Source organism: Pleuronectes platessa, chromosome 20 (genome assembly GCF_947347685.1).
Source record: "Pleuronectes platessa chromosome 20, fPlePla1.1, whole genome shotgun sequence".
Lineage (NCBI taxonomy): Eukaryota > Metazoa > Chordata > Actinopteri > Pleuronectiformes > Pleuronectidae > Pleuronectes > Pleuronectes platessa.
The window spans coordinates 7179942-7195906 of record NC_070645.1 but is presented as its reverse complement, the minus strand read 5'-3'; the positions used below and the strand labels follow the sequence as shown (position 1 = coordinate 7195906).

The 15965-nt window shown below is 43.0% G+C and overlaps 1 protein-coding gene across 1 annotated transcript in view; it reads right to left on the bottom strand.

Annotated features, from left to right (window-relative positions):
* Positions 1 to 15965, bottom strand: part of adarb2 (adenosine deaminase RNA specific B2 (inactive)) — a 178766-nt gene that overhangs the window by 6414 nt on the left and 156387 nt on the right. The window contains exons 6-8 of the mRNA XM_053413064.1: positions 13996 to 14147; positions 11818 to 11986; positions 7434 to 7615 (exon numbers count right to left, since the gene is read on the bottom strand). Of these exons, the coding sequence (XP_053269039.1) occupies positions 7434 to 7615; positions 11818 to 11986; positions 13996 to 14147 (503 nt within the window). The remainder of the gene's footprint in view (positions 1 to 7433; positions 7616 to 11817; positions 11987 to 13995; positions 14148 to 15965) is intronic.

Sequence of the window (15965 nt, the reverse complement as noted above, 5' to 3'; positions counted from 1 at the left end):
ATCATGGAAATGTTGACCCCTATGTGCCTGTTCGCAGCCTTTTGCTCATATGCAGGGGCGGACTGGGGGAAAAAAGTGGCCCGGGAGTTTCTGTCAGACCGGCCCACTCAATACACGGCGCGCGGCCCACTAAGTAGCCGCGTTGCCCACTCAATGGATCGCGCGTATCGAACAGTCAGTGGCCTTCTGGGAAAAATACCCATACACTTAACATTATTTTGGATGATTACAAAGAAATTACATCATATATGTATGTTTGTTTTTTAATAACATTTGGATCCACCAATTTGCCTGGATGGACACATGGAATAAAATGATTATTGGCTATTGTAACACTCCAAGGTAGGTATAGTTTGCTAGATGAATATGCTTAACTCTTTGCTAGTATCAGATGGTTATACAAGTATAACTACCAAGCCTTAAGGAATGAATGTCAGCAGAGAAAGACCACACAATAAAGAAACTGGAATCAGTGGGTAGAATTTGTATGAACAATATATTAGAAATGAATAGAACAGAACATACGATGGGGTGTGAACATCAGTGGTATCAGTAGTGTTGCATGCTGGGTGTGTGATTGTTTGTGTGTGTAGGGGTGCTGAAGGTGCATAACAAAACAGTAAGTTACATAACAGAACCTAAACTAGCAGCCCAGGTTCTTTAAGGTCATAAATAAATAAATATATATATATGGTTATAAATAAATATATATATATATATATATATAGATATAAAAAACAATATCAGTATACTCCATACTATAACAGTTTTATTATAAGCCCACTACATGAGTAGTTTTTGCAGCAGCTCACTCTTTTCTGCAACACCGTCAATGATTTTCTCACTGTCCAGCATCTGCAAAACATCTGTTTGAGTAGCCATCAACATAAAAGCCTCCAGGTGCTGTTGAGAGAGTGAGCTCCTGAGCCTGTTTTTTATGTATTTCAGGGTTGAAAAGCTTCGCTCACATGCTACCTGTGTGACAGAGAGGGTAAGCAGGAACCTGTATGCAAGGCCTATGATGTGGTATGCATCTGTCAGGAGGTTGTACTGCTTCAGAACTCGGTAGCAACAGATTGGACAGTCCTTGCAAGATGAGCACTTTTTGTACACTATCTCTGCCTCATCTTCAGCATCCTCTGGCCCGGGTTCTGTTGTCTTTGTTGTGTATTCATCAAATACTGATGACTTCAGCCTATCCCATTGTCGTGCCAGACTTTTGAGTTCGCTCTGTAACTCTGCCTCTGTTGCTCTGTCATCAAATGGCAGCAAACATTTGCTTAGCTCTTGAAGTGCTGCCTCTGGGAAACTTTCGCCGTAGGATATAACCTGGCTGAAGTTTTTTGGGTCCAGAAGTGCCAGATCAGCATACAAAGTGCCATTCTTGAGGAAACGTTGGTGCATGCTTCCTGCGACTGTGTCCATTATTCGATTGTGAACCTCAATCTTGTATGATGCTTCGGCATCTGTCACAGCCTCATCTCGGGACCTCTCTCCAGGCATCGATTTTTTCCTTCTTCCCCGTTTCTGTGGCAGAGTGGTCTCCACCTCCAGCTCAGTCTCCTCACTCTCCTCCCCAATTTTATAGTTGGCCCACTGGATGAATTTGTCGGCTGCTGTCTTGATGCTCTGAAAATCTCTGGTCATTTCTTTCAGCTCTGCTTCTGCAGTCGCAACCATCCGATGAGCTGTCAGGATGTCCATTCCACTGGTTTGAAGATATTTTGAAACTGGTGAAGTGACCTGGAAAATTCGCAGGAAGATCTGAGCTGTTAGTATAGTTTCATACTTTAGAAGCTGGCCGATGTATCCCTGGGCATTTACTCTCGCCGTGGCATTGATGGTCTCTCCATCTTGAATGGCTGAGAGGGTGTGAAGGACATCAAAATACAGGGCCCCGTCTGGCTTTCCAAAAGAGCCAAACACCTTCGTCAGAGCAGCATCTTTGGACCACCAGCGCGTTTCTCCTATAGAGGTGAGACGTCTGCGTCTTGGGTCTTTGCTCTCCTTTTCCCAGATGTTCATCCTCTGGTAGGACTCTCTGAAGAAGACAGCGATGTGGTTCATAAGAGAAAAAAGAGAGCCACTTGCCAGCACACACTGTGTTGTGTCTGTCAGCACAAGATTTAATATGTGTGAATAGCACCACACATGGATTTGTGTTGGGCACTTTTCAGAGAGCAATGCAGAGAAGCCTTTATATTGGCCTTGCATATTGGAGGCCCCATCGGTGGAATTCCCAATACACTGCTTCACATCCAGATCCATGGCCACCAGCACGCCATTCACAAGTTGGGCAAAGTACTGCCCAGTGGAAGCCTCACATCTGGTCACAGCAACTAGTCGCTCATGAACAGTGTCTGTCACATACCGTATGACAACAGAGCACTGATCATGGGCTGTGATGTCCTGTGTGGTGTCGATCTGGACCGAGTACATTCCAGATTTCCGGACTTCAGCAGCGATGGCACTTTTCATGAGGCGTTGAATGGTGGTGATGATGTAGTCGATGGTCGTTTTGGATAGGAGAGTGACAAGGGCACCTCTACCTTTTGTTGAACCAGACTGGTGAATCTGCTTGCTCTTTTCGATGCAGAGAGTGAGGTGTTCCTTGAGACAAACATCATATTTTCCCAGTAAAACTGTTATTTCCAAAAAGTTACCATGGTCAATAGTGTCGTCATCCAGTGTGTATGCTGCCTCTTTCTGCCTGCCTCTGTAGCTCAAACCTCTTTTGCCGATGAGCTTTATTACATCTATAATGCGCTCCAACACTTGTCGCCTTCTGCGGACTTGCTCTCTGTGAAGTGACATCTGAGGTCCCATGAGAAGGTCCTGGATCGTGCTTCTTGAAGATCTGAGAAAATATGCCTCAGCGCAACCTCTGTGTAGTTGGCTCTTCTCATGCTCTTCAACTCTCTGGTGTATGTGTGTGAGGTTGGACATGCCAGTGATGAACGTGCTGCTTTCTGTGTGATTAGCAAAGGCGAGACAAAGGGAACAGAAGAGGGCTTCTTTTTCTTGACTGTATGAAAGCCATTTTCTGTTTGTGCCGTCTTTACAAAAAAAAGCTCTCTGCACTACAGCCTTGTCTGCCTTCTGCTGTGGGTGAAAACGGAAGAAGTGGTCAAATGTGTCTGACTTCGGCCTGGTGAAATAATCAAAATCTTTGCCTTCACTTTCTGTGTCTTCTTGCCCTTGATCATCCCTGTCATCTTGGCCTCGACTTTCTCTATCATCATGGCTGCTATCCCTGTCCTCTTGGCCTTGACTTTCTCTGTCATCCTGGCTGCTATCCCTATCCTCTTGGCCTTGACTTTCTCTGTCATCCTGGCTGATATCCCTATCACTGTCATCTTCAGCCTACGTGAGTGGTAAATAAGGTTTATCATGTTAGTATGTTAAACCATTGACACAACACTATCAGCAAACTACACTTAATAAACATTACATTTAAGTGTACTAAGAATACTTTTTTATAATTAAGTTTCCACTATTGGTTAGTACACTCAATGTGTATTAGATAAATATACTTGAAATGAGTCAAACTATTAAAATATTTAAACACAATTAATCGCAATTTTTGAATGTCCCTATTATTGTAATGCTCTTATCAACATGGAAAAGTGGATTGGCTTGCTTTATGCAAATGTTTTATTTTATTGAAAAACAACATTGCCAAACAGGGCGCTACAAAATATAATTATAAAGTGCACATTTCACAAAGACTCAGCCTATAGTGCAGTCAAACCATGGCTTAATAATTCATTTTTTCAAGTTTGCTGTGAACATCGCCAGGCCTCTTATTTAAGAAACAATGAACCTTAACAGTTAGGTTACCAATAGAAAGTAGACAAGCCTGTTGACCAAAAGGAACGTTAATCTCGCGAGAAAAACATTGACGTCGTTAAAATGGGTTTGCAGCGTCGTTAATAACTCGTTAATCTGACTTTATCTTAATACATCTGCTCAATTGAAATACACTATTTTTGTACTTGGTATATTAAAGTGTTACTTACGGTGTACGTTGTACCCTGGCTCTTATCTTGGCTCTCATGCCCCTGGCTGCTGCTTCCAGCAGCTGAATCATCAATCTAGATAACATATTAACATTTTGTTTAATATGTTGTGAAATGCATGCTATACTTGGCCAAGTCAACGCCTCTACATAACATATTAACAATCTAGATAACATATAAACATTATTTATAATTTTAGATTTTAGCATAACAAACTAGCTGGTTAACTTATTTGTCACAGGTTAATAGAAATTATAAGATTGTCCTATTTACAACTACCACCATGGATAGCTTGCTCATCAATTGTAAGCCAGTGACTACGGCTAACATGTTAAAATAGATAATCTAGATGTTGACAACAACACCAGCTTGCTTATTTTACCAGATCATAACGGTCTATGGGGTTAGGGTTATCTTACCTTTTCACTGTCACCAGTCGGTGGTTTTCCAAAGAAATTTGATATTTTTAAATGTTTTGAGGCACCTTTCTCCAGACATTTTTTCTTTTTATCTCTTAGCTTTTCAGCTCCACCTTTTCGTTTTGGTGCCGACGGCATGCTCTCGCACTCTCCAAAACAACGAAGGCAACGAAGAGCTGGGCCTCATGGGTTGTGCGCATGCGTATAACTGGGTGCCGCGTTGCGTGTATGTATGCAAATCCAAATTCTCTACACTTCGGCTGTGTAAGAACCAATTTAGAGGTGTTTATTAATAAGGTGGAGATCTTTTCTTACTTTGGACTTCCGAAGTCTGTAAAACACATATTAAAAGACACTTAAAAAAAAATCGAAAAATAGTCACCATGAGTGTGAAGACCGATTGCGAGTAGCAGTATAAAAGCAGTCAGTGCGAATAGATAGGTATAGCTCTTGGAGAAAATTACGCTTGTGCCGCTGTTTCAACCATTGTAGGGCTGATGCGATGATGGGCGTGGGCCGGTACATCATAGTGATGGGCCGTTGGATTTATATTTTCGGCCATCGGCCCACCGGGGATGTCCCCGGTATTCCCGATGGCCAGTCCGCCCCTGCTCATATGAAGAAAACAGCAGGAGAATCTCCGCTCAGACGCATTTACAAAAACACCGATATCTCTGGAGCGTTCAGGCGCGGGGTGGTGCAGCAGGCAGGAGGCAGGAGGCAGGAGGCAGGAGGCAGGAGGCAGGAGGCAGGAGACAGGAGGCAGGAGGCAGGAGGCAGGACGTATAAATTCAGCTGCTGAAATCACATGGTTTGGTTTGCCACATACTGACACCCTATCAACAAAAGCTCTCTCGACATGTACGTTCTTCTGCTGTTTCATCCTGAGATAATTCAGTTATTGTAATTTTTTAGTTTAGTGTCTATCACGTCCATCCAGAGTTTTACTAACGGGCTGGCAAACTCTGGAGCCTCTCACTCGGAAATTTGCGGCGCCCCTTTGGTGGATGTCAGGTGATGATCTGGAGTATTAGGTCAATAAACAACCCTTGTACTGAGGTTGATATTAGTTAGAGTGAATAACTAAATAGTATAAATAAGTATAATTGACTAACAATATCATACCAGACCACGATTCTTGAGACATGAACTGCGGCTTGTAAAATCTGAGACTAAAACCTCCAACCCAGACAAGTCAAATGACTCCATTCAAAAAGCCATTGAACAAATGATGAGAAATGTTGCTGAGGCCGTGGCCGAGGGATCCTGTGATAAATTCATCACAGCCCTCATCACCAGAGGACGACTCAGCACAATTATCAATCTTGATGAGGCCAGTCCTCACAAAATATTCATCCTCATGGCAGCCAATTACCCGAGAGCAGAGCCCTGCAACGCAAAGAGTTCCTGTGCCCTTCAAGAAGTATACTCGAAAGCTGACTAAAGAAGAAGAAGGTGTAAGATTCAGTTTTATCCCATTGTGTGCATTTGACAGGATGTAATGTGTTTCCTTGTGTGCGACTGTCACACTCTTTGTTCTCATCAATGATCCCCCAGCAACCACATGTGCCCTACATCTCCATGCGTCTCTGTCACTCAGCTTCTCCGACTGGCCTAGATCTGAAGTGATGGCTGATGCACTTCCTACAAGTTGGGTGTCATTCAGATCCTCTCCCAGCATTCATCTCTCCTACAAACAGAAGCCCGGGGGTCTCAGTGGAGTCCTGCGAGCAGACACACCAGACGACTTCTTAGCTGTTGCTTGTCTCGCTGCCACACTGTCAGTGCAGTGAGGCGGGGGGGCACAGGATTGTTAGGAGCGTGTGTGCGGGTAGGGGAGGTGGGCGATGCATGCGTGACGGCTTGTGATTCACTCGGCTGACGTTTCTATGAAAACACATGTCTGAAAATAGATACTGCACACGTGATCTCTACATGGGATACCCCAGCCGAAAACACTGAACACACAGAGAAGTGTGTTCAAAGGCGGGTTGAGAATAGAAAACACATAATATGTACTTCAGTTGGCAGAAAAGTAGCTAAAGTAGGATTTTAAACCTCTTGAAAGTCACATAATACTGAATACAGGTGAGTTTTAAACACTTTTGAATGAACATCATGTATTTCAATATAATCAGTTTTTTCTTTGTTTCATTATGACGCTCTGTAGTAAAATGAGCAACTAACTTCTAATTAAATTACATTTTTCCTTTTATGTGGCTACTATCAATATTTTCATAATAGCAATGTATACAATTTTTAGATAATGTGAAAGGAGCTGAGATTGTATATAAAGAAAGGACGACATGACACATGACTGCTCCTCAAAAGTGAAGCCAAAGTGTTAAAGGTTATAAATCGTGCCTCTTCCATTTTAGCGGATGGGATATGGACCAAATTAAAAGGTAAAACATAAGTCACACATCAAATCAAAATTTCTTTAAGGTGGTTAATATCATTCGATGTATTTCGTCTTGTTTTAGCGGATAGCTCATTAAGGAATTTTCAGGTTTAATCTTTATGCTGTGTCATTTTATCTCTCATTTAACAAGACTGTATTTTAATATATCAAAGTTAAGTGATATGGAATAAAATACTTTTCAGGTTCTGATTATACAGATCCACTGTAAAAGGGACACACTGATAATGTCTTTGTCTGTATTCTCATCACTTCTCAGGAAAACTGACAGAACCAGGTCATTTGAATGGAGTCGACCCAGGAGTCATGTACCCTGCACTGCGTTTGCACAGTTTTTCGATTTCTGTGAACTCTCATTTCAACTGCTCTGACCTTTGAGGAAACAGAGACTGGTCTAAATCAGAGAAAAACCTCCCTGTCTGCTGCTCAACCTTCAAAGGAGCGTCTGTGTCACCGTGGACCCATGGCTGAATCTCATTGTGCCACTTCCTGCGGTGAAGACTTCATTTTTCCTAAACGTGTTTCACCTGCATCACAGCGAGGCGTGTCTGACGTGTGTGTGTGTCACGGTCGTACCACTGAGCAGCGGCTGGTTGCGTCTGTACGTGGCGGGCAGGGGGCCGAGGCGCTCCTGCCGCTGGCTCACGACGCGGCCCAGGTGGCCCGTGTGGCGCAGGCTGCCCACCGTCACGCTCTGCAGGTACACGGGCTCCAGGAAGTGGCTCAGCAGCGCCCCCTGCAGGCCCAGGACGTTCCATCTGAGGGGAGGGGGGGGTAAGAGAGAGAGGGCAGGTGGGTGAGTGAGGAAGAGAAAAAGAGGAGGAGAGGTGTGGAGATAGGCGGAAGAGGAGGAGTATGTGGGAAGAGAGGCAGAAATAGGGGGAGGAAAAGGGAGAGAAGGACGGAGAGCTTCAGTGACAGTTCGAAACAATTTGATCATTATCTTGATGTGGGACGTGATGACCCCCTACACACACACGCACACACACACACACACACACACACACACACACCACCAGCACCATCTAACACACACACGTCTTCCTCTCCCACTTTCCCTGCCTCAGAGACACACACCGTCATCACCAACATCAACACTGCCAAAGGTCAGTGCATCAGCATTCGTCGCACGCCACGACACATTACCATGTGCGCATCCATCGCCGCCGCCGAGGTTAATGCACTGCGCGGGGGGGCGGCTGCGGGGAGAGAAAGCTTCAGCCGACCGCCTCAGGGTCGGTTTCGGGGAGATCCACTGGTGACACAAAATCACTGTGGGGCTAATCCTGGCAGCCACAGCCACACCTGATACCGCAGCCAGCTGGTCATGTGCCACCCACTGTTGAAATCCACTCTATTTAACCAGCAGATGCTAATTGATGGATGGAAAATGATAATTACCTTGTTTATTATCATAGTTGCCCTTCAAACACCCCCCCCCCCCCCCCCCCCCCACACACACACACACAAATACAGACACATATGCACACACACCTGAGTTGTGTACATTGGGCTAATGATGTTATATGAGTCACAATCGGAGGCTCTACAATATGCTACTAATCATTACTACATCATTGTTCTCTTTGTTAATCAATGTTTCCTCATCTGCTTGTGTTTTTTGTGTCGTGCAGACTTAATAATCTCTCACTACGGCTTCCTTCACCTCCCGAACAGTCAATTAACACCAGCGGCTTTCTGGGAAATCAGGAATTAGTGTTCGCCCCCCGCCCACGCCTCACCTGCATCTGTCCTATGCGCACACACAAACACACACAGACACACACACAGACACACACACAGACACACACACACCAAAACAGAAACAGTTTAGCCTGAAATATTAATTTTGCCAGAAAGCGACACCGTGAATCAGAAACATCTTCTAATCTCATGCAAGAAAAGAGCCATCTGGCTCGGGTGTGTGAATTTAAAGAGGAGAGAGGCCTCCCCTCTCTTCCTCTCTCTCTCCCTCCCTCTCTCTCTCTGTCTCTCTACATCTATCCTTTCTTCCCTCCCCTGGTAAACGCCGACCATTAAAGTAATGTGCTCATCTGCATAAAACTGCGGTGGAATGGAGAACATCATCGTTATATGAAAGCCATTTAGGCCCCTCAATTAAATCCAGCTGTCGTCTTCAAATCAAATATTTGCAAAGGAGCTTCGCAGGGCTCCGGCTTCAGACAACAGCACGATGATCATCAGGTGAGGCGACGGTGGGACGACGCTGACTATTATCTGAAATGTTTATGATGAGAGAGCGCAGTTCCTAAAGCCCCCTGTCGTCAAAGCTGAGATCACTGTAATAATGTGTAGGAAGTGAAGGATGTGGGGGAATAAGCTCAAAATGAGTGTGACAGTCGAGGAAAAGAGTATCAAGGGGATCACTTAAAGACTAGAGCAGTGTGTGTGTGTGTGTGTGTGTGTGTGTGTGTGCGTGTGCGTGCGTGTGTTGAGTCTCAGATCCACCCTCCATCCCGACCTTGATAAACTGGCCCTCGGTGACCCACTCACTTTAACGACGACCACCGATCATTTACAGCGATAAAAAAAAAGGAAAAAAGAAAAGGAAAAGGAAGAGAGGAGGCTGCGGAGCAAAGGGAGTGCGAGGCGGAGGGGAGAGGATGCGGCGGGGAAGAAAAGCAGGGTGTCCCCTCTCCTTCCCCTGTCACTCTATTTTTTTGTAAAGTAATTGCTTTCACCCCCGTTGGTGACCTGGGTAGATTTAATCACACCATCTCCAGCCCCGGCCAACTGAATCAAATTGGTCAAATTAACAGTGGCTCCACAAGAGAAGGGTTCAACCTCTCTCTCTCTCTCTCTCTCTCTCTCTCTCTCTCTCTCTCTCTCTCTCTCTCTCTCTCTCTCTCTCTCTCTCTCTCTCTCTCTCTCTCTCTCAAACACACACACACACACACACACACACACACACACACACACACACACACACACACACACACACACACAGTGGCTCAGCTGTGGTCTTGTATGGCTCAGCTGGCACAGTGTGGTGCTTAACTAAGATGAATTTGCCGGTTCAGTCAGTCAGGCAAAATAACTGCGACCATATTACAAAAATTGTCTAAAGATATTTTAAGAAAAGGAAGTGCCACACCAGCAGCTAAGATGACAGCGATGATTAGCTGCTACACGGACTTGTGCTCCTCACAATAATCCGAAAATACAGTAACTGTGTGGTGAATGTTGTGGATGACAGCGAACAGGCCTTTTCAAAATATTGTGCGTGAGTGTGATGTCGACACTGTTAGAAAGTGAAAAATAACACGTTCAGTCTCTTTCAAATTAAAACTTAAATACATGGCACTGTATTGCCACAGAGTGTGCACAGGTAAAACAATATTATAATAATATTTATCACATCTCGAATAGTGTCCTTTACAATTTATACATATACAATTACATTGTTACTCAAATAATTAAATATTCATAAAGTCAGAGGCTACCAGGAAAAACCATCCTTTTCATGTGCTCGTAAATCTTGAGAAGTTTGGGTGTGTTGTTTTCTATAACACATTTTCTTTCAGATTAATGGAGAGAAATTAGATATTTGCTGTACCTCACATTTAAACCATCTTTGTTCAAATTTGGAGTTATTCCTGTTTATATTCAGATCTATACAGAGTGGTTTGTTCAGATATCATTCACAGCCTGCTTGATTAAACATCTAAAGAAAAGGGTGAAAGTTTATTCTATTTGTGAAGTTGACAGTATTTTCTAATTTATGGAGTGATAGAAATATATGTCTATATTCCCATGTATAACAATCTTTAGCTCTGATGAATTCTAAACCTCACAATCCAAGTTTCAGATTCAAATTAACACATTTATGAATAGATAAAGGATAATTTGCATATTCAACCATATAATTTAAAACTTGTTACATGTAAGAATGTTTGTTAGGCCTAGGGTTAGTGTACTGCTTTTTGCCTTAAGTAAATACGTTTATGCACATGCACCACGTTTACAGACAGAGGCTTTTGCTCTTAACACATGAAGACAATGTGAAGACGGAGGTGGATGAGTAAAGCTGTCCTGATTTAGCATCGCCATCTGTTCTGCGCTCGCGTGCCAACATGCAAACAACACGTTACCATTGGTTTATAAAACAATCTGCCAGTAGCGGTGAGATACTAATGTGACGATTGTATATTTCCTATCATTTTTCTATGGTCCACTAAAGGGGCAGAAACCACTTACGCAGCCTTAATAAATAAATAGACCACGGTGGGAGTCAGTCCGACAGATCCAGAGATTAACACAAAGATTTGATTAATACACTTATTCATTAAAAGGGGATTATCCATTCGAGTCACTTATGGGAAATCAATATCATCAGCAGGACTGCAAAATATCTCACATATAGCATGACTCATACACACACACACTAACACACACACACACACACACACACACACACACACACACACACACACGCACACACACACACACACACACACATACACACACACACACACACAGACACATTGACGTGTGAAGGTAAATATTAGACAAACCTGTACCTGGCTCACAACTCACATTTCAACAAGGCTCTATTTAAACAGAGATTATTTCTTCTCATAAAGAAGATAATCTTCTCATAAAGTTAAACTCCTCCATCAATCCTTCCCCTGTTTTCTCCCACAGATGTGCTCATCAGGGTTTATGTTCAGGTGTCATGTGCCCACCTTCACAACAATATCAATACAGTCCACGTCATGAGAAGCTCAATGGGCAGTATGAGCAGGACTGCAAATGAAAACGAGAAACTCAAGATCATAGACTGTGAGTAAAGATGGACGACAAGTCTCCACTTCCTGCCACTATCCAGATATGAAGCCAAAATATCCCCAATATGCCAACGTGCCATCTTGCACATTTGCACATGAAACCCAAGAACGAAGCCTTAATCCATTTGGACTCATCATGTGACAGCACTGACCTGGTGATCTTGTCGGTGCAGGACATGGTGATGAGCTGCTCGCCCTGTAAGACGCCGTCCCACGTCTGCACCGGCCCCCGGCACCGCACCGGCACCGTCCCCTCCCCGGACTCGATTTTGGTCCGGAGGTGGTTCCGGTGCTTCCTCATGAGGTGCCTGCTGCTGTGTACTGTCAGATGCACAACACACACACAAACACAATTCAGGTCACTAGGTCATTCCATTCGCTTTTGCTGGATAACCGGTTTAATGAGCAATAACACAATGTGTCATTTCTAAATAATACAAAGTCAATTAGCCTTAAATACAATGAAATCGGAAACTCCTATATTACACAATATAGACATGACTTGTTGCAGTATCTACTAATTATGGACTTCCTCAGCTCCTAATTATTGGTGTAACTAGCTGCATGTAAACTAAAATAGTACAAAAGTTGACATGCAGCACAATATTATCATTTTTATTATTAATGATAAATATTCTAACGAGGTGACAACTCTATATTCTGGTGAATGAGACGATTCATTCATACAGCTTCAAGCAGCTTTCACCAAACCATTAATCTGCAGCAGACAACAAATACTGCAGCTCCTTCCAAAGCAAGAAGTTTAAATGAGGTTAATGGGCTCTTTCAGGGAATTAGATGTATTTTGGGAGCGTCGCCCGCCTGGTTGTTAATGGAACAAGCGTTCGACTGGATTGCTGCTGGAACTGTCGGCGGTTTGGGAGGAAGGACGAGTCATTCCCCTGAACCGAGACACTTTGGACACTTTACAGTAGGCGAGATATAATAAAGTATCACTTAACAAACAACACAACAACCCACGCATAGTTAACAGCGTCAGCAAGAGCACGGGTCCCTGATCCGTTTAAACCACTTTCCTGTGGTTTCACGTGGGTGTTCAGGGCAGCATGACCTCTACACACTGATGATTGACTAAAGGATGCTGTCTTCACCAGCACTCTGGACGGTAAAACATAATCTCTCAAACTCAAACCAGCAAAAATATATATCAAGTTAAATATGTTCATAACAGTTAATTTAAATAATTATCACAATACATGTCACTGTATTAGTATTTTTCAGTTTAAAGACTGATTTGAGCTTTTTTAGGGGGGGGGGGGGGGGGGGTCTGTTTGTGGAAGGCATATCTCACAAAGTGTTCATCTTATCGGCTTCACACGGGGCCTGTGTATTCTTGATAGTCAGAGGAAATGTGTTGTCGGACTTGAAGACATGATAAATTCAATATTAATAACACTTTAATAAATTACCTCTGAAACAAGTAATAACAGCCACTCAAATGAACATACATGAAGCTAATTCAGTTTCACTTTATGAGAACTATATTGCAGATAAACCAGGTAGGATGTACACAAAGTTTTCTAACTTCACTCTGCACCATAAGACTGTTTTTAGGAAGCTCTGCACACAAACAATACAAAAGTGACAGTTTATTCTAGAACTGTTTGAGGAGGACTCAATAATGACTGAAGGAATAATTCTAGAGGCAGACAGAACAGTCTCTGCACAAAACGGAGGTAGATAAATTATGTATTTTTGAGAATCTCTCCGTCCTTTCTAGTTTTTCCTCTGTGACTGTAAAAAAAATGAGTTACAAAAAAATTAAGCCCCCCCCTGACTTGCAGCTCAGAAATATTCCAGGAAAAGGTACTAAGTCATTTTTCTAATCTCCAAGAGCTGAACATTTAAAAAGGTTTAATGACAAAAAACGTCAAGTTCAAAGGCTCCTCTGATCTGACGCCGTCGTCTTGACTCACTCTCTCTGCTGGTTTCTTGAAAATCCCACCATGTACTGAGCTGTGTACATACATGCTCTCTGAGCTTCGATCTGCGATGACAGATGGAGAGAGAACATATGCTTTCTACGTATGGAAACAGCCGTCTAGATAACTCGTCTGAACTCAGAGGCCACCAGGAAAAATGCTGAGGAATCTAAACTAACGTAGAATTTAGTTTTAAGTGTGTAAGCGATAAAATGTCACAGCGTGGCTGAAAGGGGCCAGAGGAGGAGTGGGACATGAAAAAGATGAGGAACTTATTTTAGAGGCTGAATCAGGGTAATGGTAGGTAGTAAAATAGTCTAATCTTTATTTTTTCAGTTTTGTCAACCCAACTAAAAACAAATGAGACAGAGAGGCCAGGCATCTTACAGTCAGTGGAGATTTCATAGGGCGAGTTGAGTCTCCCGTCGCCACACGGTGACGTGCTGATGTACATGTGGAAGTGGACGTCGTCTCTCAACCTGAAGCCGCACTCCTTGTGCCGCACGAATATCGACTCCTCCCAGTCCTCTGGCCTTTTACTGCAGGAGTGAAGGAGGGAGGAGAAAAAAACACAACAAGAACAAGAGAGACGGATGAGAAAAAGTAGCACCATTCATCACAACGCAGGGAAATAGATTTCTAGAGAGATGGACACCGGCCCTCGCTCTGACCACGGCCCCATTCTCCTGCCATCAGATGGACTCCTGGACATTACTCAGGCTGTCCTCATGTGTCAGGGGAGACAGGGGGAGGCAATTTAACCCCCTCCTGTAAACCTGCTTTACATTAATGTCAAAATAGCGTCAAATGAAGAAGTGGCTGAGCTAAAATAGTGACTGAAGTTCATACAAAATAATTGACAAAATCTTGTCAAATTATATTTATTAATATTAATAAATATCATAAATATATCATATTGACAAAAAATGAAAACCAAAACCATTTCAAAATATCCTTTTAAAATGAAAGTCATCTAAATTTTCATTCCTGAAGAGACTAAATGAAACAATGACAAACTCCACAAACACTTCTCCCACTCTGGCTATAGGAGCTTGGAACGCACAGAGGTGGGAAATGAACATGACATCAACGGCGACACTTTGATCAGGCGACATTTGCACCCACTTTAACAATTACACTGCAGAGGAAAACGTGAGCGTGTGGTTTTGTAACCCCCCCCCCCCCCCCAAAAAAAAACAACCTGAAGATGAACCACTCAGGCTAAGATGACTTCTGTTAAGATGTTAATCGTGTTAAATACTTTTAAAGTCATATTCAAATAAACTAATACTACATTATGTGTTAGCATCTCACGACTGTGGGACATTGCTTGGAGGTTAGTCTTTTAAGTCAGTAGTCCAATCAGATTCATTACATAACTTTTAATTAAGACCCATGTGTTCGCTCCATTCTCCCTCTTTATCCTCTGAAAATGTAATAAAATACAAACTGTGACTATGACTATAAATTAACATGGATTTTTCTTTATTTGAGACTCAGAAGAAATCTAAAACTAACTAAGGGAATTAACAATAATTTTAGAAGCAGCATGGTTTTCAGCGGCAGCGGCACAAATTCACATTAAGATAAGAATTAGAGATCAAATAAAAGGTTCCAGTCAAATGTTTAACACAGCTACATTTGTAGATTAGCAAAGTTGTTTTTGCATCCATTAATACTGAAAACTTGCAATATGGCAAATGAGGTGACACATAATCGAACTTAAAACTCTTCACAACTGGGTCATTGTTTGCGCTGCGTGCCGGAATATGAGCTTCAGCACTCACATGCACAAGTTCATCCACAATATATTTAAAGCATGCATCACGATGCAAAGCACGGCTCCACTCTTTACACAACCTCTCCTCTGTCTCCCGTGTCCTTTCCCTCAGTGTAAATATGGCAGATCTGGCATTTTGTGTGGCCATTTCATTATGACTTATCTTCCCCATTAGCCAATTTACTCAGCTGCAAAGTCTCCGTACCTGCCACCCGGCATTGTGCTAAGACAAAAAGTCAGTGCTGCGTATGCAAATATGACATTCAACAATCTCGACTTCTAGCCGCTTATCTGATGAATCAGCGTCGCTATAGGGCTCCTCGGGGGGAGCTCAAAAACAAAATAAATGCTTGTGCACTGGAGGTGGTAAGGAGTCAGAACTCATCGAGACTGTCCCCTGATGCCCGTAAAAACTTTAGGACAGTCTTTGTGCACGAAAGCATCTTGTGCAGGCTGCAAAGGCACAGGAAGTAGTTAAAAAAAGTGCTAAAAACCAATAGGCCACTGAGAGCCTGAGCTGAACGGATCTGTTTTAGTGATATTACGCTTGGTCGGCTGCAGAGAACAGCACAAGTTT